The sequence below is a fragment of the Myotis yumanensis genome, unplaced genomic scaffold (assembly GCF_028538775.1).
Source record: "Myotis yumanensis isolate MYYU_CA2020_CCGP unplaced genomic scaffold, mMyoYum1.0.hap1 SCAF_18, whole genome shotgun sequence".
NCBI classification, from domain to species: Eukaryota; Metazoa; Chordata; class Mammalia; order Chiroptera; family Vespertilionidae; genus Myotis; species Myotis yumanensis.
This window is the reverse complement of record NW_027223769.1, coordinates 22641782-22668054: the sequence shown is the minus strand read 5'-3', so window position 1 is coordinate 22668054 and position 26273 is coordinate 22641782. Positions and strand designations below refer to the sequence as shown.

The following is a 26273-nucleotide window of genomic DNA, read 5'->3' as shown; positions in this document are numbered from 1 at the left end:
GGCCAGCACAGAGTGCTCCAGTTTCCTGGCCAGGCACCAACCAGAACCAGAGAAGGAAATCTTTGATTCTGGGGAAAATTATGCAAATTACCTGTCTGGATCCTGTCTTTGAAAATACCCAGATGTTAGTTTACAAATCAGAAAGCTGTCTTGGGGCAATCTCTGTTCCCTCTTTGATTCAGGCAGTTCTTTCTGTAAACACCAGGGTTTCACTGTCTGGCTCTCCTTAGCAGTGTCACTAAGCCAGAGGGCTGTCCTTCTCTGGGATGTTGGCTGCTGACCACAGCCAACCGAACCAGGTAGCTTGGGGGTCTCCTAAGAAGTCACCCCCTGCCCTAACTGGTTTGGCTCAGTGGATAGAGCGTCGGCCTGCGGACTGAAAGGTCCCAGGTTCGATTCCGGTCAAGGGCATGTACCTTGGTTGCGGGCACATCCCCAGTAGGAGGTGTGCAGGAGGCAGCTGATCGATGTTCCTCTATCATCGATGTTTCTAGCTCTCTATCCCTCTCCCTTCCTCTCTGTAAAAAATCAATAAAAATATATATATTAAAAAAAAAAAAAAAAGAAGTCACCCCCTAGAGAGGGATCCTCAATGCTGTTCCTTTGACCCAGGAGAGGGCTCCCTCAGGTCCCCAGAGCTCAGAGTAATGGCCAGCCTTCGAGCCTTAGGGATAGCTGGCTAGCTGCCCTGCACTCCTCCCCTACTCACTAGTAGCTGTTGCCACCGCCTGGGTCCATGCAGGTAAGGCCTTGATCCTTCTCAAGGCCGCAGTCCACCCTTCTAGCATCCAGATGCTCCCAGTCCTGTGCCCCCCATGCCAGGTTGGCTGCCCGGGCTGAGCCAAGATCAGTCTTGGTGATTGCCTTCTTCCTGCTTCAGAAAGTAGGTATCTGGGGACAGGCTTGTTTTCTCCTGGGGTCCTCACAGGCAAGATTTAGGAAACCCCTACTCAGAAATCTGACCCTCAGAGCGAGCCCCCTAAGGCGCAGCCTGGTCAGCGGTAACGTGTCTCCCCTTGCCGCTTCCTGCCTCAGCTGCATAGACTCGTGGTTTGAAGTGAACAGATCTTGTCCAGAACACCCTGCGGACTGACCCTGCTGGGCTCGCTTGCTGACTCCTCTCAAAGGTGAGCCGGTGGTTGGGGTGCTCTGGGCTCAGGGATTGGGATCTGGCCACCCTGGGGCCGGGGGGTGGGGACTGAGTTGCCCTTACATACCTCCAGGAGGGGAACATCTTATCAGTTAGTAGTTCTATGGTGGGTTGGAGGGCGGGGGGCATTCTGGGAAGGCTAAGAGATGCTATCTTGCATGGTTACGAAAAAAAAAACAAACACCTGCTCAGTACAGTTGATTCTTTGAGGAAAGACCAGTCTATTCCAGACTTCTAGGGTGAATCTCCCTGAAGAAGGTTCAGGAAGAGCCCCTTGGAATGTGCCAGGTGGGAGAAGCCGCATGAGCTTGAGCCCCTGGGCTTGCACCTGCCTGTGCTTGCTGAGTGGCTAGGGCAAGTCCTCGCTCCTCGCCCCCTGTGGACAGTTTGTGGGACGGTGCATTGTCCCCTGTGGTACTCATCAGCCATCGTTCCACTGCTGGTGCTTCCCGCTTCAGGCCACCTCCCTCACGCACACTGCCAGTTGGGTCTGAGACCTCCAGGCCAGACTCAACCCCCACCCCCACCCCCATGCACAGCACAGGTCCTGGTTCCACAGCAAGCCCGCCAGCTACCTTCCTCCCCACAATGTGCACACACGTCCCCTGTAGAACCTTCCAGTCTGACCTCTCCCTTTCTTCCCAAGGCTCCCTGCTTCCCTGGTGACCATCCTCTCCTGTCCCCTCCAAGTTCTGGGCTGGTACTTTATTTTACCTGGGAAATAAACAAAATCCCCAGGGAACCCCAAACCCTGACTCCACCTCCACTCACATCCAAAAGTTTTGGGGCCTCTTTCTCTCTTGTTTTTTTGTTTTCTTTTGTGTTAGGTTTGTTTTATTTATTCCAAGTAAACTTCCAGAACAGCTGATGATGGCAGACAAATCAGGGACATTTGCTCTTTTTACCTTCACCTGAAAAACTGAGGACATGGGGAGAAGAAACAGTGAGGGTGAGAGTGAGGCAGAGGGCGTGGAGCCTGGCGCTGGAGTGCGAGTCCAAATTCCCGGCATGATATTTGCCTTCTCGGGCCCCAGACTGGAACCACAGGCGCCCAGCCCGTCCTCAGCCGGACACACAGGCTGGCTTCAGCCCGGCGGGAGCACGACTTCCGTATTGTGGTCCACACAGGACAGCCAGCCCTGTTCCCGAGAGGCGGCTTCGGACACTGGGGCAGAGCTGAGCTGGGGACACCAGTGGGAACAGGGCACCCTACGCACTGACTTCCAGAGAATGGTTCTCCCTTTCTCCCTGAGGACACCAAATTGGATGAGCCATGAGTTTGAGAGAAGAAAGAATCGACCGCCCTCCTTCCCCTCACCTCTCCTCCTAGGAGGGAAAGGGCATTTTCTTTCTCACCTTTGAAAGGCATTGTGGGTCTGTCTCTAACGTGTTTACAAAAAAAAATCATAAAAAAAAAGTTTAGTGTCGACTGGTGTTTTCGCCCGTGATGTTTACAGATTGCTGTCTGCTGCCCGGCTAGAACTACCCAATGACAAAGGGACAGAGCCAGGTTCAGTGCTGATGGTGCGAGAGACGCTCGCTCGGTCCTCCTGGCCCAGCGCCCCGTCGGTTCGGCCCTCGCCATCAACAACCGCCCGGCCTTGGTTTTCTTTGCCCATTTTCCTGGCTTGGTTTTGCACTTTTCTCCCCTTGGGACCCTGAGATCTTGACTTCATTGCCAAAAAAAAACAACCCTCGGAAGACCTCCCCCTTCATTCCTGATTCTTCTCCCTCCTTTCCTCCTGGTTTCTGGTCAGTTCAGAGGACTTCACAATCACAAGTGTCCTGCAAAAATGCCTGAACATTTTTCTTAGGCCCTTGTGGATTTTTTTCCTGAAAACTTAAACAAACAGAAGACTTATTAAAGGAACATGTACAGCTTCCCGTTTTCAGGCGCTCTGTTTGAGAACATTAGCCATTGATGTTCACACGTGGCATCAGCCCATGCAAGATAGGTTTCTGTATTTATATATTAAAATACAAAAAAACACCACCCTTATAAAAAGTTTTAAAAAATGTTCGGAGTTGGGGGCAAAGCTTTCTTCATTAGTCAAGATGTTTTGATATGGTATTAAAATCATGTCTAATAAAAGATGCATTGTGTGACTTTATTTTAATGGTGCTGTTACACAATCCGGAAATGGGCGTTGTGCACCTGTCTCCCACTTCCTCCCTCCTCACCTCCTTAGCCTTCCTTGAGGGTAATACTTGCTACTGCACGTGTGATGGGGTTTTCAGAGCAGTCGTGCCTGGGTAGAGGGAACGTGGCAATCAGACCCCAAACCCAGAGGTTCACTAACCCGTCAAGCATCATGGAATCAATCTGCCATCACCTGTGGAACGGTTGTGACAAAACACTTCTGCAAGATCTGCAGGGGCGATGATCTCGCAGCCACTGGAGGCTACAAGGATGTGGGTTCTTCCAGCGCCCCACCCCTTGCCCCCCTTCATCCTCCGTTCCCCATCCCACGTCCTGCCTGCCTGTTGCTCAATCCATGCTCAGTGTTGACTCATGGGCATGCTTCATTGAGGCCCAGAGACAGGCCCTGTTTTGGGGCTAAGCCAGCTCAGAGCCACTCAGGGCTCACAAAAGTTGGCACAACTTGGGCTGGGCGGGAAGCTCCGGGCAGTGGATAGCACTGCACAACCGGCCTCTATCCCTGTGCCAGACAGGCTGCCGGAGCAGCATTCCAGATCCCCCTGCAGAGCCTACGAAGGACTGCTCTGGAGAGAGCCAGCTCCAACCTCTGCCCCTCTCAGGCCTCTGTGTGCTGTTGCCTCTGTGGGCTCTAACCCCACCAGGCCCTGGCTCTGCAGCCAACTTCCATCAGACACTTCCTGAAGCACCTACTCTGCAAGGGCATTGCAAGCCCGTGAGCTAAGGGACAGGCACACTCGGTGTGTTCAGAAAAATATGAAAGAAGAGTATGTGTCGGATCCTGGCCTTGGAGTCAGACCCTTCTGAAGCGGAGACCCCAGGACCAGTGATCACCATGGTGGCCAGGATGTGGGCTCAAAACTGTCTGCATGTGGCTCCTCTACTTGGCAGAATGATCTTGGGAAAATGACTTCACTCATCTAAACTTCAGATTCCTCGCATGTGAAGCGACAAAGTCTTGCAACTCTGAGGTCACCGTGAGGGTCAGAGAGTCTGCTCAGAAGCCCCTGACACATGCACAGCAGGCTCTCCCGTAGCTCCCTCACCACAAAGAGCATTGTTCTATTCACAGCACCGCCTGCTTCTGCCTGGCAACTGTGTCTCCCTGTTCTATATTTAATTCCTCCAGCAAAGCTCGCCCTGAAGGAGATCTCCTTGCCTGACCCCTGGGCCGCAGGCAGAGGGCTGTATGCCCACCTCAGTTGCTTAGGCCTGGCGGCTTTGGCAACATCCTGTGAGCCAGGTGGGCAGGGCTGGAGCCCACACCAGGTGCTATTCCAGGCTCCTGGGGCTGATGCTAACTCCTCTCCTCACCCCCAATGACTTTCACTCCCGCTGGCACACTGCAGCCCTCTGCTGACTACTGGATCCTCCGAATCCAGACCTAGATTGCCAGGTCCTGGGTGGGGGTGGGCCGGGGGTGTGGGTTTCCCAGGTAGAACTGATGTCTGTCATCCTCCATCCAGACAGCTCTGAGGGGGGAGAGGAGGGGAGGGGCAGGAGCTGGGAGGTAGGTTCCACCCACTGTCTTTGGGGGCTTCCTGGTCAGGAGCACCTCACTAGTATAAAATCATCTAGTCGCATTTAATGTTGTTGAGATTTATAAAATGTCCTTATGAGACAGATGGTGAGTTATGTAGGTGAATGATGTCGAGAAATATGTAAATTTCAAATGGGTTTCTCCAAAATACACCCAACAAATAAGACAGAAATATTCCTTGTTGAATCTTCAATGGCTGGTATGTCAGTGAACAGTGTACTTGTTTTTTTTAACTCTTCTGTATGTTTGGAATTTTTCCTAATAAAAAAATTATGGGGAAATGGCCATTTGTTGAGCATCCACTAGTTGCCAGACAGTGGGAGGCATATCAGAGAAGAGCCCTGTCCTGTAGGGAGAAACCTGGGAGGTGGGGTCTATGAGCTGTGTCTCCGTGGAGTACATGAGGCCAACCTGTATGGGGTGGTTTGGGGAGGGACCAACGAGACCTGCCCGACACCACCCCTTGGCACAGCTACTGCTCCCATCCAGGGCGGGTGGGGGGGGGGGGCGGCGGGGGGGAAGGGGAGGGGGACAAGTCACAGAGGAGCAAACTCCAGGATCAACCCAGTGTTAGTTAACACAGAGGACGGGTTCCTGGAACAAATAGACTGAGGAGTCACAGAGGGCTACCTCTGCCCAGGGCCTGAACAGCAGATGGGAAGAGGTGAGGGGGTCTAGGGATGGAGGCAGGGAAGGAACTCAGATGGCTTAGAGAGAGAGTGAGGCGTGAAGGAGGGTGCCCCTGCCTGGCTGGCCAAGCCTGTTTCCTTAGGAGCCAGGGGATGAGGGAGTTGGTCCCACACTATACGCTCCAGGGACCTGCAGGGGGGTGGAGAGTTGAGCAATTGGCTTCCAAGGCAGCACTTGCCAACATCCCCTGCCCCCTCCCCTAGGGCTGAGGGCTAAGAGCTAGGCCCCAGCAGTTGATGGGGTGTTGAAGTTTATGGTGCCAGGCGCCCTCTAGTGGGCTTAGGGGGTACAGCTGTCAGGTACCCCAGACGCTCTGGCCTGGGATCCCAGGGCAGGGCATACCTCCTGGTAGACAGATTCTGACTTTGAGGGCAAAAGAGCTGGGAGTTTAATAAATCATACCTTGGAGAGGTATGGCACAAGGAGAATAACCTCACTTCCATTTCCAGTGATTCGTAGCAGCTGCTTAAAGGACATGTACAGAATGTTCTAAGGCCCAGTTGGCACTCAGTGTCTGTCTGTCATAAGTGATGTTGACCATGGGCAAGTCCTCAGACCCTGGAGTTCCTGAAGGTGACCTCCCTCTGTAGCCTGAGCACCATCCCCTCCCCAGGCTGCAGTAAGTCAGAGGACAGGTCTGGAACGAGGGATGGGGGTGTCACTGTCCAAATGACCTGGGGGTGCTGAGCAGGAGGCCATTCGCAGGTTCTGCCTGCTCACCTCCAGGCAGCCACAAATGGGGTTCAGGTTTATTAGGGCTCAGGGTGCTGAGTTCCTCAGACTTTGTCCTTGTCCCAGGCTCCCAGCAATGGGGAGGCCTTGGCGGAGGGGAGTCATCTCGGTCTTTGGGGTGACCCACAGCACCTCTCCCAGCCAGGACAGGATGTGTAAGAGAGAGAGGAGGCAGCTTCACCGGCTTACACATTTATTGAACCAAAGGCTCCTGGGACAGCAAGAGGACCAGGGAGGGGCCAGGCCTTCAGGCTTCTCTCCCCTCTTCCTGCCTTGAGCTCTAGATAAGAGGCAAAGGCAGAGCTGTTCTGTGGCATGAAGAGTCCAAGCAGGATGTTCCACTATCTGGGGTTTGTGTGCCAAGTGCTCGGAGCCCCTCACAGCACCTTGCCTGGGTTCATGAGGCCTCGAGGATCCAGTGTGGCCTTGAGCTGCCGCATGGTCTCTATGCCCACGGCTCCTACCTCCTCCTGCAGCAGCTGCCGCTTGCCCAGCCCAATGCCATGTTCCCCTGTGCATGTACCGTGGAGTGCCAGCGCCCGCCTGGGAAGCAGTGAAGAGACCATCAGTGGGGGGATCCTCCCGCTCCCCTCAGTCTCCCCCACCTCCCTGGCCCGGACTTTGCTCTTACCTGCCCAGCTGGTGTGCAAAGGCCTCAACCCTGCGGAGCTCCTCGGTGTCCTCCGGGTCTACCAGCAGGATGCAGTGGAAGTTGCCGTCGCCCACGTGTCCAACAATGGTTCCTGGAGGCCCAGAGGACCCAGCTGCTGCTCCCAGTCCAGCCTTCCCTCCTCCCCCCTACGCCAGCAGTGGGCAGGCAGCACCTGTGAGCCCCGAGGCCTTCAGGTCCTCCTTGGCCTGTACCAGGATCTCCGGCAGCCGGGAGATGGGCACACAAACGTCAGTGGCATAGCCCTGGAACGGGCAGGCCTGTGAGATTCTCCCCTCACCCCCTGCCTGCCCAGAGGTAAGGGGTCACAGTAGTCAAGGTCTAGGGGGCTTGCCTGCTCTCGGGCTCGGTTTCCCCTGTACAAGATGATGGCCGGGGTGTGTTCTCCAGACACTGCCAGCCAAGGCTTCCACAGCTCTCTGCTCCCTACCCTTGCTATGTCCCTCCCAACCCCCCTTCCCTGTGCCCACGGCCTGGCTCAATGCAGAGGCCCCTCCTGAGGGTTTGGCAGTCGACTCTGCTTTCCCTCTAATGGCTAAGTGGGGGCCGTTCTGCCTGCTGTGGGCTTAGCCTGCTGCTCTGGACACCAAGTTAGTGGGCTGAGCAAAGGGTCCAGGTCCCGCTTCCCCTCAGCCCAGCTCACCTTGCAGCCCGGCCGCAGGGCCAGGGCTGCGTACCAAGCATTGTGCCGGGCGGTCCAGAGCCGGCTGCGCTCCTCCGCCTCCTTGGCCCAGGAGAAGTGGAAGGCTCCATTGGACTGGGTGATCTCCTCTGCAGGGGGGCGGGGGAATTGACTCCAGACCCTACGCTGGGCAGCCTGTGCCCCTGCCCCCCAGCTCCCCAGCACACCTGTCCGCTGCACCTGCTCCACCAGGGCCTTCTCGGAGCCATGGAACTCGAGGAAGAGTGTGGGTGCCACGCAGCAGTCTAGTTTGCTGTGCCTGTTGCAGGCGTCCATCATGACCTCATCCAGGAACTCTGGGACCAAGGAGAGGGCAGGTGAAGTGAGGGCTGGTCTTCAAAGGGGGCCTCTTCTGAGAAGCCCACCTGGACTGCCCAGTTCCCGTCTCACCAATGCGGGCCACAGGTACTGCAGCCTGGAGGATGTGCACAGTGCTATCCACGGCCGCCTGGACACTGGGGAACGCACAGGTGGCGGCCACCGTGGCCTCGGGGGCAGGGTGCAGGCGCAGTGTGGCGGCTGTGATGAGGCCCAGGGTTCCCTCTGAGCCCACAAAGAGCCCGGTGAGGTTGTAGCCAGCTGCGCTCTTCCTGGGCCCCGGGGACACACAGGTAGGTAAGTGCCCAGGCCACGTGACAACGGATTTCTGGTGAGAAGTCTGGAGCCAGAAGTTGGGGCGCTGTCCCCAAGCCCCTGCCAAGGGTGGTACTGAGCCAGAGGTTGGGGTTGCCCCCTCGGCTCAGACTGCCATCAAGGCATAAGTTCCCTGGCACAGACGATGTAGGCCTTGTGCAAGAAGAACAAACTCCACTACCATCAGCTTTGTCCCATGCGACTGTTTCAGAAGCCCGGCCGCCTAGGGGAGAGGCGCAATCTCTGTGGGGGGCGGGTGCTCACCGGTAATGACGGCCCTGGCCCGCGGTGTGAAGCAGCTGCCCGCCAGGCAGCACTACCTCCAGGTTCAGCACGTTGTCCCGAATAGTGCCATAGCGCACAGCGTTGGTGCCTGAGGCCCCCGTGGCTGCCATGCCGCAGAGAGAGGCGTCTGCACCTGGGTCTGGAGAGGGCAGGCAGGAGGCAGCCTGGGGCAGACGCCCAGGGGCAGAGGGGACCCCGCAAGCCCCCAAAGAGCCTTGCCTCCAGGGAGCCCTCAGGGTCCCAGCCTACCCACAGGAAACCAGAGGCCACTGTTCCGCAGGTGAGTGTTGAGCGCTTTGCGGGTGACGCCGGGCTCCACCACCACTGAGAAGTCTTCTGTATTCAGCGCCAGGATTCGGTCCATGCGGGTCAGATTGAAGCAGACACCACCCTGGCAGAAGGGGTGCCAGGGGTTGGTTGGCCTAGTTTTTCTGCCAGCCACCGGCCCCAGGCCCCAGGCCCCCGACCCCCACCTTGAAGCTGACCTCCCAGCAGCCAGACTAGATCCTCAGATGGCAGGTAAGGAGGATTGGACCTGAGCCACCAAGCTGAGTGTGTGTGGGGGGCACAAATGTGAAAAGGGTGATGGGACCAGGGAGAGGCCACCATACCTGCACAGCACAGACTCCGCCCTCCAGCCCAGTGCCTGTGCCAAAGGGGATGATGGGCATGCCTTGGCTGTAGCACAGGGCTGCCAGCTGGCTGACTTGCTCCACATTCTGGGGCCACACCACGGCGTCCGGAGGTTGGCACCTAGAACCAGACCCTCAGCAGTTTAGGGGGGCATGAGACTCCCTGGTCCTGCTCAGGATCCCCAAGGTATTATAGGGCCTGGGGCTGCACATGGGGCTGGGGTATGGAGGAGAGAATGCCAGCGTACCCCAAAACAAACGGGTCGGGGAGAAGCCAGCCCAGAACCCTCACTCTCGGCCAGGGGCTCTGACAGAAGAGGGGACCCCCCCCCACACACCTGTGCATTGACTCATCGTGCCCATGTTGTTGTAGGACTGCAGCAGCAGTAGACACATGGGGGCTCCCCACAACTGCCTTCAGAGCCTCCACAAAGTCCTCGCTGAGTTTGCCCTGCAGGGAAGAAACACTTGGGGCCACGGGCCTGCCCCTGGGGCAGGTGGGGGTGAGGGGCTGGAGTGGGAGAGGGGCTGCTAGCATCTCTGGCCTCCTCTGCCTGCCCCCCTGACACTGCCTCCAAGGCCCAGGCCTTGCCAGTGGGCCCCCAGCAGCAGATCCACTCTGCAGGTATGCCCCTTTCCAAACAGAACCACGGGCAGTGTTTTACTTAAGAAAAACTGCCACTGGACGAAGAGAACCAGATTCACGCTACAAAAAGGGTCGTCAGCAAGGTTCCATAACGTAGCCAGTCCTGCCTCAGTGACTTGGAAAGGTTACTCATCTCTGTCCCTTCTCTAAGGCCAGCCAGGCACTGCTCTAAGCATGCCAGGGACAGCGCTTGAGAAAGGAAGGACAGGAAGAAAAAGCTCCATTGCCCACCAACTATGGTGCCCCGGCCCCATTCGGCCCTGCCTGGGAACTTGTAGGGCTCTTAGAGCCTTTCTGGGGCTTTCTGCCCGTTTTACAGATGGGCAATCGAGGCCAGCGAGTCAAAGACAGAGCCTAGCCTAGAACCCAAGTCCTTGCCTCCCAGACACGCTTTCAAAAGGTGTGTATACATCTGGGCGCCCCAAAGGGACACCCTGCAGCCCACAGACCTTTCATTTGGCATCCCACTCCCACCCCCACCCCCACCCCCCACAGCTGGGGAGCCTTGGCCAACGCACTCAACACTCATGCTGGACACCAGGTGAGCCCATGGATCCTCTGTTCAAGGTCACATGGTGCTGGGGCAGCACAGAGCCTGGTGGGACTTGGCATGTGGGGGGAGCCCACCCTACAGGGAGCTTTTCCTGCCTACCTGCTTTATCCGGGAGCAGTAACCCCTGCAGGGGAACAGCCCCCAGGCTGCTGTGGCCCGTAGCAGATTGGCCATAGCTGGGCAGTGGCGAAAGGAGTGTGGGCACTTAAGCTGGTAGCTGCACCCGCCCATTGGCTGTCCCCAGGGTGGAGCCTGCTTAAGGTGGCACTCCTTAAGGTGGCGCTGCCAGACCTTGCTGAGTCAGGTGTGCCTGCCAGGATCAGCACTTCTAAAGGAAAGGCGCGCCTAACATGAAAGGGAAACAGAATAGCAGGGCTTCCCGTGGTTCTTCAAACAAAGGTAGGCTCCTTGCCATGGTCTTAAAGGTCCTGCCAGTTCCCACTTACCTCTCCATCTACCCCACTTCCTTCCAGTCTCCTCTTTGGCCTCTGAGCTCCCAGCTTCATATTCCCTTCCTGCATATTCCCAGCTCCAGCCAGACCCAGGGCCTTGGCCACACCCTTGTCTTTCTCACCCTGCAAGTCTCAGCTCCATTGTCATAGAGTAGGTGAAATCAGGGCTGTGAGGAGGAAAAGTGCAAGGGATGAGATGGAGTAGGGCAGTGAGGCAATCCAGGAAGCCTTCCTGGAAGAGGGGAGCTAAGGATAAACAGCAGTTCACCAGGTAAGTGAAGAAAAAGACTGTTGCATCCCTTTCATCTCCACCCTCCCACTGGGCAGATCCCAGGGCCCTCCTGGAGAGTGATGTGGCTTCCGCTTTTGAAAGTATTTCAAGCTCGGTTTTCCTCCCACAGCAAAGTTGAAGGAGCATGTAGCTAACATTATTGTGATAAATCTATTCCTAGAGTTTTTCTTCCCAATCGAATCAGGAATACAAACACCTACTTCGGTCCTTCTCCCCAACCACACTCGAATGAATTCACATTTCCACTCTCGATGTGTGGTTTGTCTTAAAAAAAACCACACAACTCTTTCATAGTTGGCTAGTTCAAATCACAATTCCATGGAAGTCCACTAAATATATTTGTTTGATGTGTCTTGTAAGTCTCTTTCAGTCAATAACAGTTTCCCTCTCCCCACCCTTTTCCATGCCATTTATTTATTAAGGAAACTGGGTCACCTGTTCTGTAGAATTTTCCACATTTCGTTTTTGGATGGTTGCATCCTTGTGGTATTGATTCATGTATTTCTCTAATCTTGTATTTCTTATAAACGATTAGATCTAGATGTGGCGCTGTCCAATACAATTTTCTGTGCTGATAGAAAGCTACATTTGTGCTTCCCAATATGGTAGCCATTAGCCGCATGTAGCTAACGGTGTTAGCACTGTCTATGCTTGGGGAAGAGATGCCAGGAAGAGAGTGTGGCAAACCCTAAAAGAATCGCCATGTAGATCCCTAAGGTCTGGAGCAGGGCCATGCCATCTGCAACAAAGAGCTGTTATACACTATTCAAAAAACTGCCCCTGGCCTACTACTAGGTCCTGGGTAAGATGGTGAATGGGACCCAAGACATCAAGGGACCATGCAGGTCCAAAACAATCCATTATAGAGGCAAAAGAAACAAACAAAATGGGGCACAGGCAGGCCGGAGGGCAAAGTAAGCTCCATAAGTGGGTGGCCAGTCCCCCATGTCACCCACCATTGCCTGGCCAACTCTTCTTCCTCAGCTCATACCTATGGCCGCCCGGGGGGACTTTTATGACCAGCTGATAGAGGAGGGGAGATTTCACGCTTGATTCCTGAGTGGGTTGGCTCAATCTGAGGATGTAAGCTGAAAATGGACTGATGCTGCTGCACAGCCCCACTTAGGGATACATGTTGGCAGAGCTCCAGGTCATGTATCTGGCCATGCCCTTTTGTAGAAAGAAAACTGGCTCGCCAGAAGAGTGTATACGACCCCGTGGGCAATGATGAATGGCTTGGCTGGTTGGCCAGGAGCCTATGAGAGGAAAGATTAGAAAATTAGGGTCAAGGAGGTTGGAGAAGAGGCATGTAGTTGGAGCAATAGGAGTAGGTACAAAGTGAGATCTTTATATCACATGGATCACATGTCAGTGCCCACCAGAGAACATCTACCATGCAAGAGACTAAATGAAGTGGAAAGCAGGATTCAGCCAGTTGTCACCGGCCACGCTCTCTCAATAACCACCCCAGTGCTGGCATAATGGGAGTAGGGATACGGGCTAATAATGGGCCCACCCGCATGGGCACCCGCTCACTAAGACTGATCTAGCTACTGCTACTGCTGTGGGTCTCCCCTACTGCCACACTGAATCCCCCACACGGTGCCCTTCCTCAGGGAGACCAGCCAGTCAGGACCCCTGGCAACAAGTTGCTTACATTCCCCTCAGGAAGGGGAGCAGCAGCTCTTGACTGAAATCAACAGAACACATATGGGCAAGCTCTGCCTCTCCTGCCAGCACGGCCTCAGCCAGCCCCTCTGTCTGAGGCTCACAGTGTTTGATCCATCAACATGGTATAGTAATAACATAACGTCACCTCAGGCCAGGTGACTCACTTTTTAACAAAGGAGGTGTAGTAGTGGGATTCATTACCGACCACGGGATTCACTGATCCTAAAGTCTCCCTCACCATCCAGAGCCACTCACCTCACAGAGCAATAGAAGGAATGGCCTTTGAAAGGTGCGGCGAAGGCACCAGCTTAGAGATGCATCCAGTCGACCACAGAGCCAGAAGAGGACAACTTTTTTACATGAGAAACAGATAAAGGGTGAGTATTCATATTATTTGTAAGTTTCTGTTTCGAAATGATTTTACACTTACAGAAAAATTGCAAAAATAGTAGAGAGGACTCCTATATACTCTTCACTTAGTTGTCACACTAATGTTGATGTCGTAGATAACCATAGCACAAATATCAAAACTAAGAACTGGGAAGGCCCTGGCCACCAGGTAGCTTAGTTGTTTGGAACGTTGTCCCAATACACCAAGGTTGTGGGTTCAATCCCTGGTCAGGGCACATACATGAGTCAACCAATGAAGGTATAAAGTGGAACAACAAATCTCTCTTTCTAAAACAATAATTTTTTAAAAAGAGTTTTTAAAAAAGAACTGGTAAAAAAACTAATTGGTACAGTTAGGGAATTGGTACAATACTAAACTACAAATTGGATTTCACCTCTATTTTTCCACTGACATCCTCCTTTTTGGGGGGTGTTTGTTTTGTCCATGATCTAGTCCAACACCTCATACTGCATTTAGTTGTCTTCTCCAGCAGTTTGCAACAGTTCCTCAGGCTTTCCTTGTCTTTCTGACCTTGACATTTTCTTTTTTGTTAATCTCCACTTGAGAATATTTTTTCCCATTGATTTTTAGAGAGAGTAGAAGCAAAGGGAAGATACACACACAGAGAGAAACAATGATGTAAGAGAGACACACTGATTGGTTACCTCCTGCACGCGCCCCGACCAGGGCCAGGTATGGAGACTGCAACCGAGGTATGTGCTCTTGACCGGAATTGAATCTGTGACCCTTCAGTCCACAGGCCGTTGCTCTAACCACTGAGAAAATTAGCTAGGATCTGACCTTAACATCTTCAGTACTAACAGTTCCTTTATAGACTATTCCTCAATTTGGGTTGTCCCACATTTTCTCAAAAGATTGAGGTCTTCGGTAAGAATACCACAGAACTGGCGTGTCCTTCTCAGTGCATCGTATCAGTAGTATAAGAGTCGATGTGTCCTGTTATTGTGACGTTAACCTTGATCACGTAGTTTAAGTGATGTCTGTGGGGTTTCTGCACTGTCCAGTTACTGTTTTTCTCTCTGAATTTAATAAATATATTGGGGGAGATTCTTTAAGACTTTAAGATTGTGTCCAAAGCCAGTCACCAGGCCAGCCTCAACTGAAGAGGTGGGAAAAGAGACTGCACCTTCTGGTAAGAAAACCTGCAAAGTCGTGTTGCAGAGGGCGTGGAGGCAGGTGGGCCCTTCGTTGGGGCCACTTCTTTTTCGTAATCAACTCCAAATCCCACTGATATCAAGTACTTCTGATAAAGGAATAAGTTTCCTTCATGCTGTTTGGCAAATGCGACCCAACTGTTGGACACAAAGAAATGATTGTGTCTAAGGGAAGAGAAGATAATTATTACCTCAGTGTTCTTCAGGATTGCTTTTCTAGAAAAACAAAATACAAAACCAGTTTCTCATGGCATAAGAGAAGCACCGTAGCTCATTATGCAGTCAAGGGTTGACTAAGCAAGCCTGGACTGACTAAACCCTGTACCTTGTGAAGAAAGGTTCAGCTGTTGCCACGCTCTTGGGAGGTTACCTCTAAGCGCTTGCAGTATCCTGCCTGAGAAGAGTGTTTTTCTTTACCTGGAGGCCTTGGGCCAGCCAGGTAGTCTATGCCAACAATGTGATTTATCCTGGGCGTCTTGGGCCACATGGTATCAGCTTGACCTCTGCCGGGTCTGGAGACCAAGATCCGCTGTAGAGGCAGCCAGACACACCTCTGTGACCAAGCCCTAATAAAACCCCTGGACACCAAGGCTCTGGTGAGCGTCTGGTTAGCAACACTTCGTATGTGTTGTCACACGTCATCGCTGGGAGAGCTGAGCGCAGCCTGCGCGACTCCACTGAGAGAGGACAACTGGAATCTTGTTCTGGTGTCTCCAGGACCCTGACCTTTGTACCTTTTCCCACTGTGATTTTAGTCTGTGTCATTCCACTCAGTAAACTGTAAACAGGAGTATTAACTGCTTGTTGAATTTTCTGAGTCCTTCTAGACTTGCAGGGGTGGGTAACGTCTCACAAGCCATATAAGGCTTGCGAAATCATTTGGTCTGGCCCTGCCAAGGCATTAAGGGTGAGTTCATTGAATGTTTGATCAAACATAGCAGGCTGTGTTTGATTTTTAACTTGATAATTTTGTATGGCCTGAGAATAATGTTATAAATATCCAAATGGCCGTAGACAGAAAAAAGGTTCCCATAGGGACACCTGGACACAGTCATATTAGCATTTTGAAACCATAAATAGATTATCTTTGTCAGAATTAAAACTTGTTTTTATTTTATTTCATGTTTTTATTGATCTTTACAGAGAGAGGAAATGAGAAGGATAGAGAGAAACATCCATGAGAGAGAAACATCATCCATCGGCTGCCTCCTGCATGGCCCCTACTGGGGATTAAGCCCACTACCCAGGCATGTGCCCTGATTGGCAACCGAACTAGTGACCTCTTGGTTCAGGGGTTGAGGCTCAACCACTGAGCCATACTGGCTGGGCAGAATTGTTGACTTCTCCAGGCTTAATTTTTTTCCATTTGTAAACATGTATTTGGACTAACAGATCCCTGATCCTTTTATCTCTGGTCTACACATAAAATAAGGGAAGCTTTGATTCAAAGGCTTCATTGTCTAATAGTACTTTGCCTGGTAATAGTTATACCTATGTCATCCTGACCTACATGAAGTTATCTCTAAATCCTCTATAAAAACAATACTTACAATACTAACACTTACTCAGAATGACTACGACTCTTTTCCTTCTCAATGTGGAATAAATAGGATAATCTTTAGGTGTTGCTCCACAAGGAGGGGATAGAGCAAGGAACTAGCTGGAGTTCTTTGCATTCCCAAGACCTGGCCAGCAGGAGGAGGGACTGAAGGGGCAGCTACCTCCTCTGGCACTATGCAGGGGCACACCTGTTTCACTCACATGGGCAGCAGTGAAAAATGGGGTGATGCTGGTACTGCCCACTCCAGCAGGATGCAGGATGCAGGGGCAGCACTTGTTACACTCAGGTGGACAGGACCACAGGATTGGATGATACTGGTAGTAGTTGGGTTTCAAGCATCGTCAGGTCATTCATTCATTTCTCATCTATGCCAAGCACAGTGCTGGGAAGGCAGAGATAAATGAGAAAGACAGTCCTCGTATGCCCAGAGGATCCTTTCTAAGTCATTGGCCGTGTAAGAATCCTCCATTCATCAGGGAGAAAGATTGACTTGTCAAATGCTCAGTAAAATAACTGGATTTTGCAAGGTTTCAGCTGTTTCATTCCCCAGAGTTAACTTATGTTAAAAATAAAGGAAAGAGCATGAGATATTCACTCTGCTTCGTATCAGGATAATTTTTGCAGGCTTCCTGCTTTGAAATTTTGCCGAGAAAAATAGATTGAAGGCCACTTACGAGAGCCCAGATGAGGAGGGGAGAGCTGTGATTAGGTCTCATTCCTTCCCATCATCTCAGGTATAAAAGGAGGAGGCAGGGCCACTTGCCATGAGGAATTGGTGCTTAGATGGAGTGGTGTTCTCAGACGTTGGAAATAATCCAAGGAAAGGAACATCTGCCAGTAGGGATCTGGTTATGGATCCTAATATCTGATTATGGGGTCTTGGTTCAATCTTATCTGTTCAGTAAAGACTTCTCTATTCACTCTGTTCAAAAGTGCACCACCACCACCCGCTGCCAGCACTCCTGATTCCAGCATTTTAGCAGTGAATGCCACCTGACATGCTGTATTTCACTTAGTGCTTATTGCCTGTCCTCCCGACTAGAATGTAAGCTCGCCGAGGCACTCACAGCTGTGCCGTCACACTGTGTCTGCTACCCAGATGCTTGACAATCTTGATGGCAGAAATTCTGAATAAAAGAGTAGGAATTAACCACACTAGGGGAGCCCTATCCAGTTTGCTCAGTGGGTAGAGCATTGGCCTGCGGACTGAAGGGTCCCAGACTGGGCCTTTGGACTGAAGGGTCCCAGGTTCGATTCTGGTCAAGGGCACATGCCCAGGGTTGTGGGCCCCATCCCCAGTGTCGGGTGTGCAGGAGGAAGCTGATCAGTGATTCACATCATTGATGTTTCCATCTCTCCCTCTCCCTTCCTTTCTGAAATAAATAAAAATATGTTTTAAAAAACAACAACAAACACACACCTGGAGGAGAAACCTGAAGCCATCACTCAATCACTTAAAAAAAGAATCATTGTAAGACCTGGCAAGGAGTGAGGAATCACTGCTAAAATTTGGCCAAAATTTCTTAAACATCGACCTTCTCAAGTTCAGAGTCCAGATGAAAGAACAAAAATTGATAATTAAAATTTAAGGTCATCAGGAAAATCCAGATTGCCTGGAAATTCTTCAGAATAAACAACCCAGTGTTTTCAGCATATAAATGGCAAAGAAAACCATTTCATTAGTCCTTTCAAAATATACATAATTTTTATAAAAATGGAATCACATTCTATCTACTCTTCTTTGATCTACATTTTTGAAAAATTTCTGAATTAGATACCTCTGCCATGTAGTTAGTATACATTATCATTTTCATTGTCTCCCCAAATTCTATTTACTTATCACACAATTTATTTTACTTTTATCTATTGAAAGGTTTTTAGATTGTTTCCAATGTTTTGCAAATATAAGTTGCAATGTGAGAATATTCTGTACATGCACTTTTGAACTAGATTAAAGGCTATGATAATTTAAAAAATTTTTTTAAATATATTTTTTATTGATTTTTTACAGAGGAAGGGAAAGAGATAGAGAGTCCGAAACATCGATAAGAGAGAAACATCAATCAGCTGCCTCCTGCACACTCCCCACTGGGGATGTGCCCGCAACCAAGGTATATGCCCTCGACCGGAATCAAACCTGGGACCCTTGAGTCCGCAGGCCAATGCTCTATCCACTGAGCCAAACCAGTCAGGGCGATAATTTAAAATTTTGATACAATAAAGCCTTCAGAAAGATTTTAGTAGTATAGTCCTATTAGGATTGTATAAAAAATATTTTTCCTAATTGTTCCAACCCTGGGTATCAATATATTGGCCAAACTGATACCATGATATGACATATGTTATAATATTGTTCTTTTATTTTTAGCAAAGAGAAACATTTGTGACACCTTTATTGTTCTATGTATTTCTTTTTAAATTGGCTATTTATAACCTTATCTTATTTTTCTTATTGGGGTTAAATTAAGTTTCAAGAAGAGTTTATAGGGGTTGTGAACACACAATGCAATAACAACTGATGTATTAGAGAACTGTACCCCTAAAACCTATATAGTTTTATTAATCAATATCACCCCAATAAATTAAAATTTTAATAAGAGTAAAAAAAAGGAATTCATAAATTAAGGCTATCTTTTTTCTTGCATACATGTAACTCATATATTTTCCCAGTTTGTCTTTAACTTTGCTTATAGCATGTTTTTTCAAAATTTAACTTTTTTCTATAGTTGAATTTGTCAGTTATTTCCTTTATGAATTCTGCCTTTGGTTTTTTTGTTGTTGTTTGTTTTACAAAACTGTTAGATTGTTCTTATCGTATGACCTAACAATTGTCATCCTTGATATTTATCCAAATGAATAACTTATTTTATGTGCACAGAAGACCCTGTGTATGCTTATAGCAGCTTTATTCATAATTGTCAAAACTTGATAGTAACCAAGATGTCCAATAGGTGAATGGATTAATTGTAGTATATCTAGAGGAAACGAGCTATTAAGCCTTAAATGCATATACTAAGTAAAGAAACCAATCTGAAAAGACTACATACTGTATGATTCCAACTATCTAACGTTCTGGAAAAGGCAAAAACTGTGAAGAAAACAGATTAGCCAAGGGCTCAGGGAGAAAGAGGGAGAAATGAATAGATGGAGCACAGGGGATTTTTAGGGCAGTGGAACTATTCTGATACTATAGTGGTGGATACATGTCATTTCATATTTATTGAAACCCATAGAATATATGACCCCAAGAGTGGACCCTCATGTAGACTATTGACTTTGGGTGATGTGTCAGTATACATTGGGTTGTAACAAATGTTCCACTCTAGTAGGGGATGCTAATAGTGGAGGAGGCTCTACATGTGTGGGGAAAGGTGGTATCTGGGAACTTTCTGTACTTTTTTTCCTCAAATTTTACTGTGAACCTAAAACTGCTCTAAACAAAGTAAAAAAAGCTAGTTGCAGCACATAATAGCTTTATAGCCAATGCTATTTTAAAGGTGTGAACTTAACAGTTATCTTTGAAAAGTGAGATTATGGGTATTTGTGCTTTTTTTTCCTTTCTTTTATTTTATACATAGATTCTATTTCAAATACAGATATCGTAGATTACCTGTGTAACTTTTAAAAGGCAGGTTTTTATACTGGGGGGGGAGATAGTGATTGTAACTCATAACCTGACCTGGAGGAAATGAACAGTCCAAGCCAAGGGATTATCTTGGCCAGGGCTCCTCCCAACGGGCTAAGCCAGGCGAAGACTTTCCTGAGAGTCTCTAGATAGAGCATGGCCCCGCGGGGTTATGGGAAACGTAGTTTCGGAGATCGCTGGACCGGTCCTCGGAGGACCCTGGGATGGCTAGCAGCCGCTGCATCTGCGCATGTGCGAGGCTGTGAGCGCACCCGCGGCCGCCCTTCCCCCACCTCCAGCCGCGAGTGGGTGACAGGGCCCTGGGATTCCACGTATCTTCGCCGCCCCGCGCTGTGACCGGGCCTGGCACTGAGCCACGAGTGGATACTGGCCCTTCTAGGTATGAGGGAGGCTGACAGGCAGCTCCGTGGGGCCGGGGGGCCGAGAGGAAGGAGATGAGGGATGGGCTCGTGCCCACGCGGGGTGGGAGCCCAAACTTCGGCGACTCGCTGGGGGCGGTGACCCTTGGGGCGGCCGCTGGGCGCTCTCCTCGGCGCGGGGTTGGCAGGGCTCGCCCCGCCGGACGTGCAGGGGCGGGGACGGCGGAGCGGGAGGGTGGCAGCGGGGCTCGCCTTCCTCCCTTTGTCCGGAGAAGCGCCTCGGACCGCGGCGAGGGGCCGGCGGGGCGGGAGGGAGTCCGGAAGTCCGGCCGGACGCGCGCGACTAGGCCGGCCGGTGCACGGCGCGGCTGGGGGCGGGGCCGGACACACCTGGCCGCGCTCACGTGCCACGTGCTGCGTGCTTCCGCCTCGCGGGCGGGTGGGAGGATTGAAAGCTCCGGCCAGTGCCCGGTGCGCACGAGCCGCGCAAGGAGAGCCCCGACCCCTTTGCAGGAGCCTTTCCGGCTGAGTGTTCACCTGACCCGCGCCCCTACCCGGGACTTGGCTGGCGTCCCAGGCTCAGCCGAAGGGAGAAGGTCCGCTCAGAGGGGAAGGGACTTGCGCAGGTCGCGCGGCAGCTGGTCCTGGGTGATCTGAGGGGCGAGTCGCTGCATTTGCCTTTGACTCTGCTCCCTGGTAGGTTTTGCTATGCAGGCGTTTTGAGTTTCTCTCCAGTTGAGTTTACTGCTCTTGCCTTTTATGGCACCCAAAGCCTTCACTACTTTGGGATTATACAAGTTTTCTGATGATTCCCAGTGGGACTTTAGAATCCTGTGGTGGTTTTTTGTTGTTGTTGTTTTTCCCAAATTGCTGATACTTTTATTGGGATCCCGGTAATGGTTACATTAAATTAGGGGAATGTACACCTTTATGTGTTGGGTCTTACTAGTGTAGACCCATTTGTTCAAGTTCTCTTTTATTTTTAACCCCCACCCCCAGCAGTATTTTAAACTTTTTAGAAAATAATTGCGTTTTTCTTAACTTTACTCTTATGTAGTATTTCAATGCTATTGAAGATGGAATTTTTCCATTTATCTTTTTTCTCTTGTATTTGCTATTTCCCATTTTTTAAGTTTGTGTATTTGAGATTTTTCCCTTTTTTTCCCCTTCATTAGTGTGGTTATCTGTTTTATCCACGCAAGAAACGTTCAAACCTGTAGAGAATTTTTGTGAGTTTATTTGAGCCAAGCTGTCGATAATTGCCAGGAAGCAAAATCTCAACAGACTGAGAAAATGCTCCAGAGAATGGCAGTTTTGCATCTTATTTTATACTGGGATTGGATAAAAAGTAAAATGATAAACACATCTTTTACATAAGTGGGTATAGGATAGTAAACAGTCAAAATTAACATGATAACAATAACAATGAGAGGATTTTTGGTCTCTGCCTTGGTGCATTGGTTGTGCCCTAATGAGTCTGGAAAAAGGGAGGTATATATAAAAAAAAAAGCCGTAGCTGGTTTGGCTCAGCGGATAGAGCATCGACCTGCAGACTGAGGGGTCCCAGGTTCCATTTGCCCGGGTTGCTGGCTGGATCATCAGTAGCGGGTGTGCAGGAGGCAGCCAATCAATGATTCTCTCATCATTGATATTTTTATCTCTCTCTCCCCTCTCCCTTCCTCTCTGAAATCAATAAAAATATATATTTTTTAAAAAGAAAAAGTAAAAGGGAGTTTACCCTGACATTCCAAAGGTATGTTATGGTAGATGCAAAAAGACAATAGACAGGTTTAATTAAGGTAAAGATTGACTTTTGTCAGGGAAGATTCTAGCCTAGAGAACGTGACTACCTTTTAGAAACTCCTTTTAGTTAGAAAGTATTTCTTTAAATATATTTTTATTGATTTCAGAGAGGAAGGGAGAGGGAGTGAGAGATAGAAACATCAATGATGAGAGAGAATCACTGATTGGCTACCTTCTGCACTCGCCCCACTGGGCAACCCAGGCATGTGCCCTTGACTGGAATTGAACATGGGACCTTCAGTCCTCAGGCTGATGCTCTATCCACTGAGCAAAATTGGCTTGGGCAGTGATGTGATATTTTTAAATAACCAGCTTTTGGTTTCATTGAATTTCCCTATTTTTCTGTTTTCAGTGTCATTGATTTCTGCTCTTACCTTTATTATTTCCTTCCTTATGCTTGCTTTGGGTTAAGTTTACCTTTTTTTTTTCTTTTCTTTTTTCTTAAGGTGGAAGCTGAGGTCACTGAAACCTTTTTTCTTTTCTTATAGAAATAGTTTAATGCTATAACTGTCCCTCTAAATACTGCTGTAGCTACATCTCTCAAATTTTTATATATTCTGTTTTCATTTCTATTAAATTCTGTGCATTTTTTTAAACATCCCTTGTGATTTTCTTTTCATCCATTGGTTATTTAGAAGTCTGTTGTTTAATTTCCAAGTATTTGGGGATTTTCCAGATCTCTTTCTATTAATGATTTCTACTTTAATTCTGTTTTTTAAAGAATATACTCTCAAATTTCAGTTTTTTTTTTAATCAATTCTTTAAAATATATATATTTTATTGATTTTTTACAGAGAGGAAGGAAGAAGTATAGTTAGAAACATCAATGAGAGAGAAACATCGATCAGCTGCCTCCTGCACAACCCCTACTAGGGATGTGCCTGCAACCAAGGTACATGCCCTTGATCGGAATCGAACCCGGGACCCTTGAGTCCACAGGCCGACGCTCTATCCACTGAGCCACACTGGTTAAGTCAAATTTCAATTCTTTAAAACTTATTGAGGTTGGCCCTAGCTGGATAGTTCAGTTGGTTAGAGCATCATCCTCATATATGCCAAGATTTGGGGTTTGATTTCCAGTCAGGGCTCATACAAGAGCAATGAATGCATAAATAAATGGAACAACAAATTGATCGATCTCTCTCTCTCTCTCTCTCTTTTCCCTCTCTTTCCTCTCCCCTCCACCCCCTAAAAATCAATCAGTAAATTAATTTTAAAAAACTTTGAGGTTTGTTTTATGGTCAAGAATATGGTTTATTTTGGTGACTGTTTCATATGTACTTTAATGATTATTGTTCTGTCAGTGGAGTCTTCTAGAAATACTAAATGGGTTAGGGTAGTTGATACTGTGGTTCAGTTCTTTTGTATCCTTAGTGGTTTTCTATCTGTTCTGTCACTGAGAAAAAAGTATTGACATCTCCAACTATAATTATGGATTTATCAATCTTTCCTTTTTTTAATCATGTTTCTTGTGTTTTGAAGTTCTTCTGTTAGATACATATACATTTAGGTTATTCTGTCTTAATGGTGATTTGACACATTTATTATTATGAATTATCACTCTTTATCCCTCATAATCCTTTTGAAATTTATTCTGTCTGATATTTATATAATCATTGTAGCTTTTTTCCTTTGGGTCTGCAAGGTATATCTTTTTTCATCCTTTTACTTTTGACCTAGTTATGTTTTTATATTTAAAACAGTCTGCTTATATACAGCACATATTTTGGCATTGCTTTTTTTATTGATAACCTTTGTCATTTAATTGGTGTGTTTATACCAGTTGTTGATGCATGTGGCTGGATTAAAATCAACCATCTTGCTAGCTTTTTTCTACTTGTCCCATCTGGTCTTTGCTCCTATTTTCCTCTTTTTCTGACTGCTTTTGGACTTTGTGAGTACTTTTTATGATTTCATTTTTTTCTCACCATCTGCTTATCATTTATACCGCTTTAAAATTTTTTTCTGTGGTAATCACAGTGCACCTTTAAATAATATTATGCTGTGTAATGTAAGATCCTTAAAATAGTACACTCGCAATTTCATTACCTCACTCTTTGTGCTATTATTTATCTTTATTTATTTATTTTAAAAATATATTTTATTGATTTTTTACAGAGAGGAAGGGAGAGGGATAGAGAGTTAGAAACATCGATGAGAGAGAAACTTCGATCAGCTGCCTCCTGCACACCCTCTACTGGGGATGTGCCCACAACCAAGGTACATGCCCTTGACTGGAATCGAACCCAGAACCCTTCAGTCCGCAGGCTGACGCTCTATCCACTGAGCCAAACTGGTTAGGGCTATCTTTATTTTTAACCATCGGGGAGATCTTTATTTCTTTGTGTAGATCCAGGTTTCTGTCTGGTATCATATTCCTTCTATCTGAAGAATTTGTTTAAATAAAATATTCCTTATAGTACAGGTCTATTGTAATGAATTCTGTTTTTGCTTATTTAAAAAGTATTTTATCTCTTTTATTTTGAAAGATATATTTGCTGGGTATAGAAATCTGGTTGATAGGTATTTTTTGTTTTCTTTTAAAGCATTTTAAAGATGTCAGTATATTGTTTTCTGACTTGTATATTTTCTGATGAAAATGGCTGTGATTATTTCTTCCTCTGTATACAGTATGCCTATTTTTTGTCTGGCTACTTTTAAGACTTCCTCTTTGACTTTGGTTTTCAGTGGTCTGACTATGATGTGTCCTCGTGTGTCTTTGTTTTGTGTGTGTGTGTGTGTGTGTGTGTGTGTGTTTGGGGGGTAGCCTGTTTGGATAAATTGTCTGAGCTTCTTGGATCTGTGATTTGATATCCATTATTTTTGGAAAATTCTTGGCAATTAATGTCTTTAAATATTTCTGTCCCATTTTTTTCCCCTCCTTTTGGGATTCCAATGACATGTTTGTTAGGTCATTGAATATTGTGCCGCAGTCCTTGGATACTATGTCCTTTTATTTTTTTCTTCCATTTTCTCTTTTTATTTCAGTTTGGGTAATTTTTTAAGATTTCCTCAGTTTAATAATGAGCCTGTTGAAGGTATTCTTTCAACTTGGTTACTATTTTTCTTCCTTAGCATTTCATCTGACTCCTTTCTTGCAGTTTCCGTCTCTCCTGAAATTCTCTGTTTTTTCATGTTGTGGATAACCTTTCCTATTAAAGCCTTTAATATATGAGTTATATTTGTTTTAAATTCCCTGTCTATTTTTATTAGTTGAGGTTTCTGTTGATTACTTTTTCTCTTGATAGTAGGTGTTTTTACTCATGCCTTTTCAGGTGTGTCATAATGTGTGATTGGAGGTGAATGCTGCCAGTATGATCCTTTCTGCCCCTTTTTGGTGTTTTTAAATATATATATTTGTATTGATTTCAGACTGGAAGGGGGGGGAGGGAGAGAGAGAGAGAGAGACACATCAATGTTGAGAGAGAATCATTAATCGGCTGCCTCCCTCAACCTGGGCATGTGCCCTGACTGGAATCTAACTGTGACTTCCTGGTTCATAAGTGGATGTGCAACCACTGAACCACACCAGTCGGGCCTTTCTGCCCCTTTTGAAGAGGCAAAGTGACTATCCCAGGAGGTGGTGTTTTCCCAGGTGACGTGCAGGGATTTCTTGGAGTTCTGAAGCAGTTCATATCTTTAATAACAATACCTTCCTTTTTGCTTTATTCCAGGTCTGCCTTCATATCTGTGCCTTTACCTAAAAGCTACAGAAAATGAACAAATCCCAGGTGAGTTGTTTATTCCCAGTTTTGTTTTTTTAGTACATTTGAGGAAGTTTATAAGGATTCAGAATATGAAACAGGAAAGTATAGATGAGTGAAATGCAAGGAAAACAGAGTAAATACAATACCAGCAGCTGAAAAGCAAACCAAGTTAATTAAATGCCTTACATTGGTTATGAATACCATTTTCTTGGTTGTCTAGCGTTAGGTCTGAAGAAATTTTATAGACCTTCATTTAGATGGTGTTTTTTACAGCACCTGCAGAAACAACCCAAATTAAAAGGGTTATTAATTTGTCTATGGTTATTTCATGTACCATTCTTCAGTACAAATGCAGAATTTTATTATGTGTATTTTGTTCTTCTAATCAAATAAGCATGATGCAGAAAACTCAGTAAATATTTGGGTGTGTATTTAAATTTTCCTCTAACCTCCACAAGTTTCATTGTTACTACTTTTTTTTTTTTAATTAATCTTAATTGTTCAGGTTATTACAGTTGTTCCTCTTTTTTCCCCCCATAGCTCCCCTCCACCCGGTTCCCACCCCACCCTCCGCCCTCACCCCCCCCCCACTGTCCTCATCCATAGGTGTACGATTTTTGTCCAGTCTCTTCCCGCACCCCCACTCTTCTTCCCCCACTCCCCGAGAATAGTCAGTCCACTCCCTTTCTATGCCCCTGATTCTATTATATTCACCAGTTTACTCTGTTCATCAGATTTTTTATTCACTTGATTTTTAGATTCACTTGTTGATAGATGTGTATTTGTTGTTGATAATTTGTATCTTTTCTTTTTTTTCTTCTTCCTCTTCTTAAAGGATACCTTTC

At 47.9% G+C, this 26273-nt stretch overlaps 3 protein-coding genes across 5 annotated transcripts in view; 2 read left to right on the top strand and 1 right to left on the bottom strand.

The window, feature by feature from the left end:
• The window catches only part of ZNRF1 (zinc and ring finger 1), a 102839-nt gene extending 97708 nt beyond the window's left edge, over nt 1-5131 (top strand). Inside the window, exons 4-5 of one of the 2 annotated variants that reach the window (XM_070397971.1) lie at nt 1036-1127; nt 2608-5131. In XM_070397971.1, the coding sequence (XP_070254072.1) occupies nt 1036-1093 (58 nt within the window). In that variant the 3' untranslated portion in view covers nt 1094-1127; nt 2608-5131. Of the gene's footprint in view, nt 1-1035; nt 1128-1977 lie in introns of both variants that reach the window. The other variant, XM_070397970.1, reaches the window with a different exon arrangement.
• Nucleotides 5132-6446: 1315 nt separating this feature from the next.
• Nucleotides 6447-10552, bottom strand: LDHD (lactate dehydrogenase D). 2 transcript variants are annotated; one of them, XM_070399076.1, is made up of 11 exons: nt 10471-10552; nt 9511-9623; nt 9152-9293; nt 8790-8931; nt 8520-8679; nt 8013-8212; nt 7790-7918; nt 7584-7711; nt 7095-7185; nt 6902-7013; nt 6447-6813 (listed from the first exon to the last, which is right to left on the bottom strand). In XM_070399076.1, exons 1-11 carry the CDS (start codon nt 10543-10545, stop codon nt 6648-6650), a joined length of 1458 nt encoding a protein of 485 aa, XP_070255177.1. In that variant the 5' UTR covers nt 10546-10552; the 3' UTR covers nt 6447-6647. The 2 variants fall into 2 exon arrangements, with proteins under 2 accessions (XP_070255177.1, XP_070255176.1); XM_070399075.1 differs by lacking the exon at nt 10471-10552 and having other exon boundaries at nt 9511-10284.
• A 9298-nt stretch (nt 10553-19850) lies between these two features.
• ZFP1 (ZFP1 zinc finger protein) overlaps nt 19851-26273 on the top strand; it is a 29414-nt gene continuing 22991 nt past the window's right edge. Inside the window, exons 1-2 of the mRNA XM_070397747.1 lie at nt 19851-19938; nt 25396-25452. Of these exons, the coding sequence (XP_070253848.1) occupies nt 25438-25452 (15 nt within the window). The 5' untranslated portion in view covers nt 19851-19938; nt 25396-25437. The remainder of the gene's footprint in view (nt 19939-25395; nt 25453-26273) is intronic.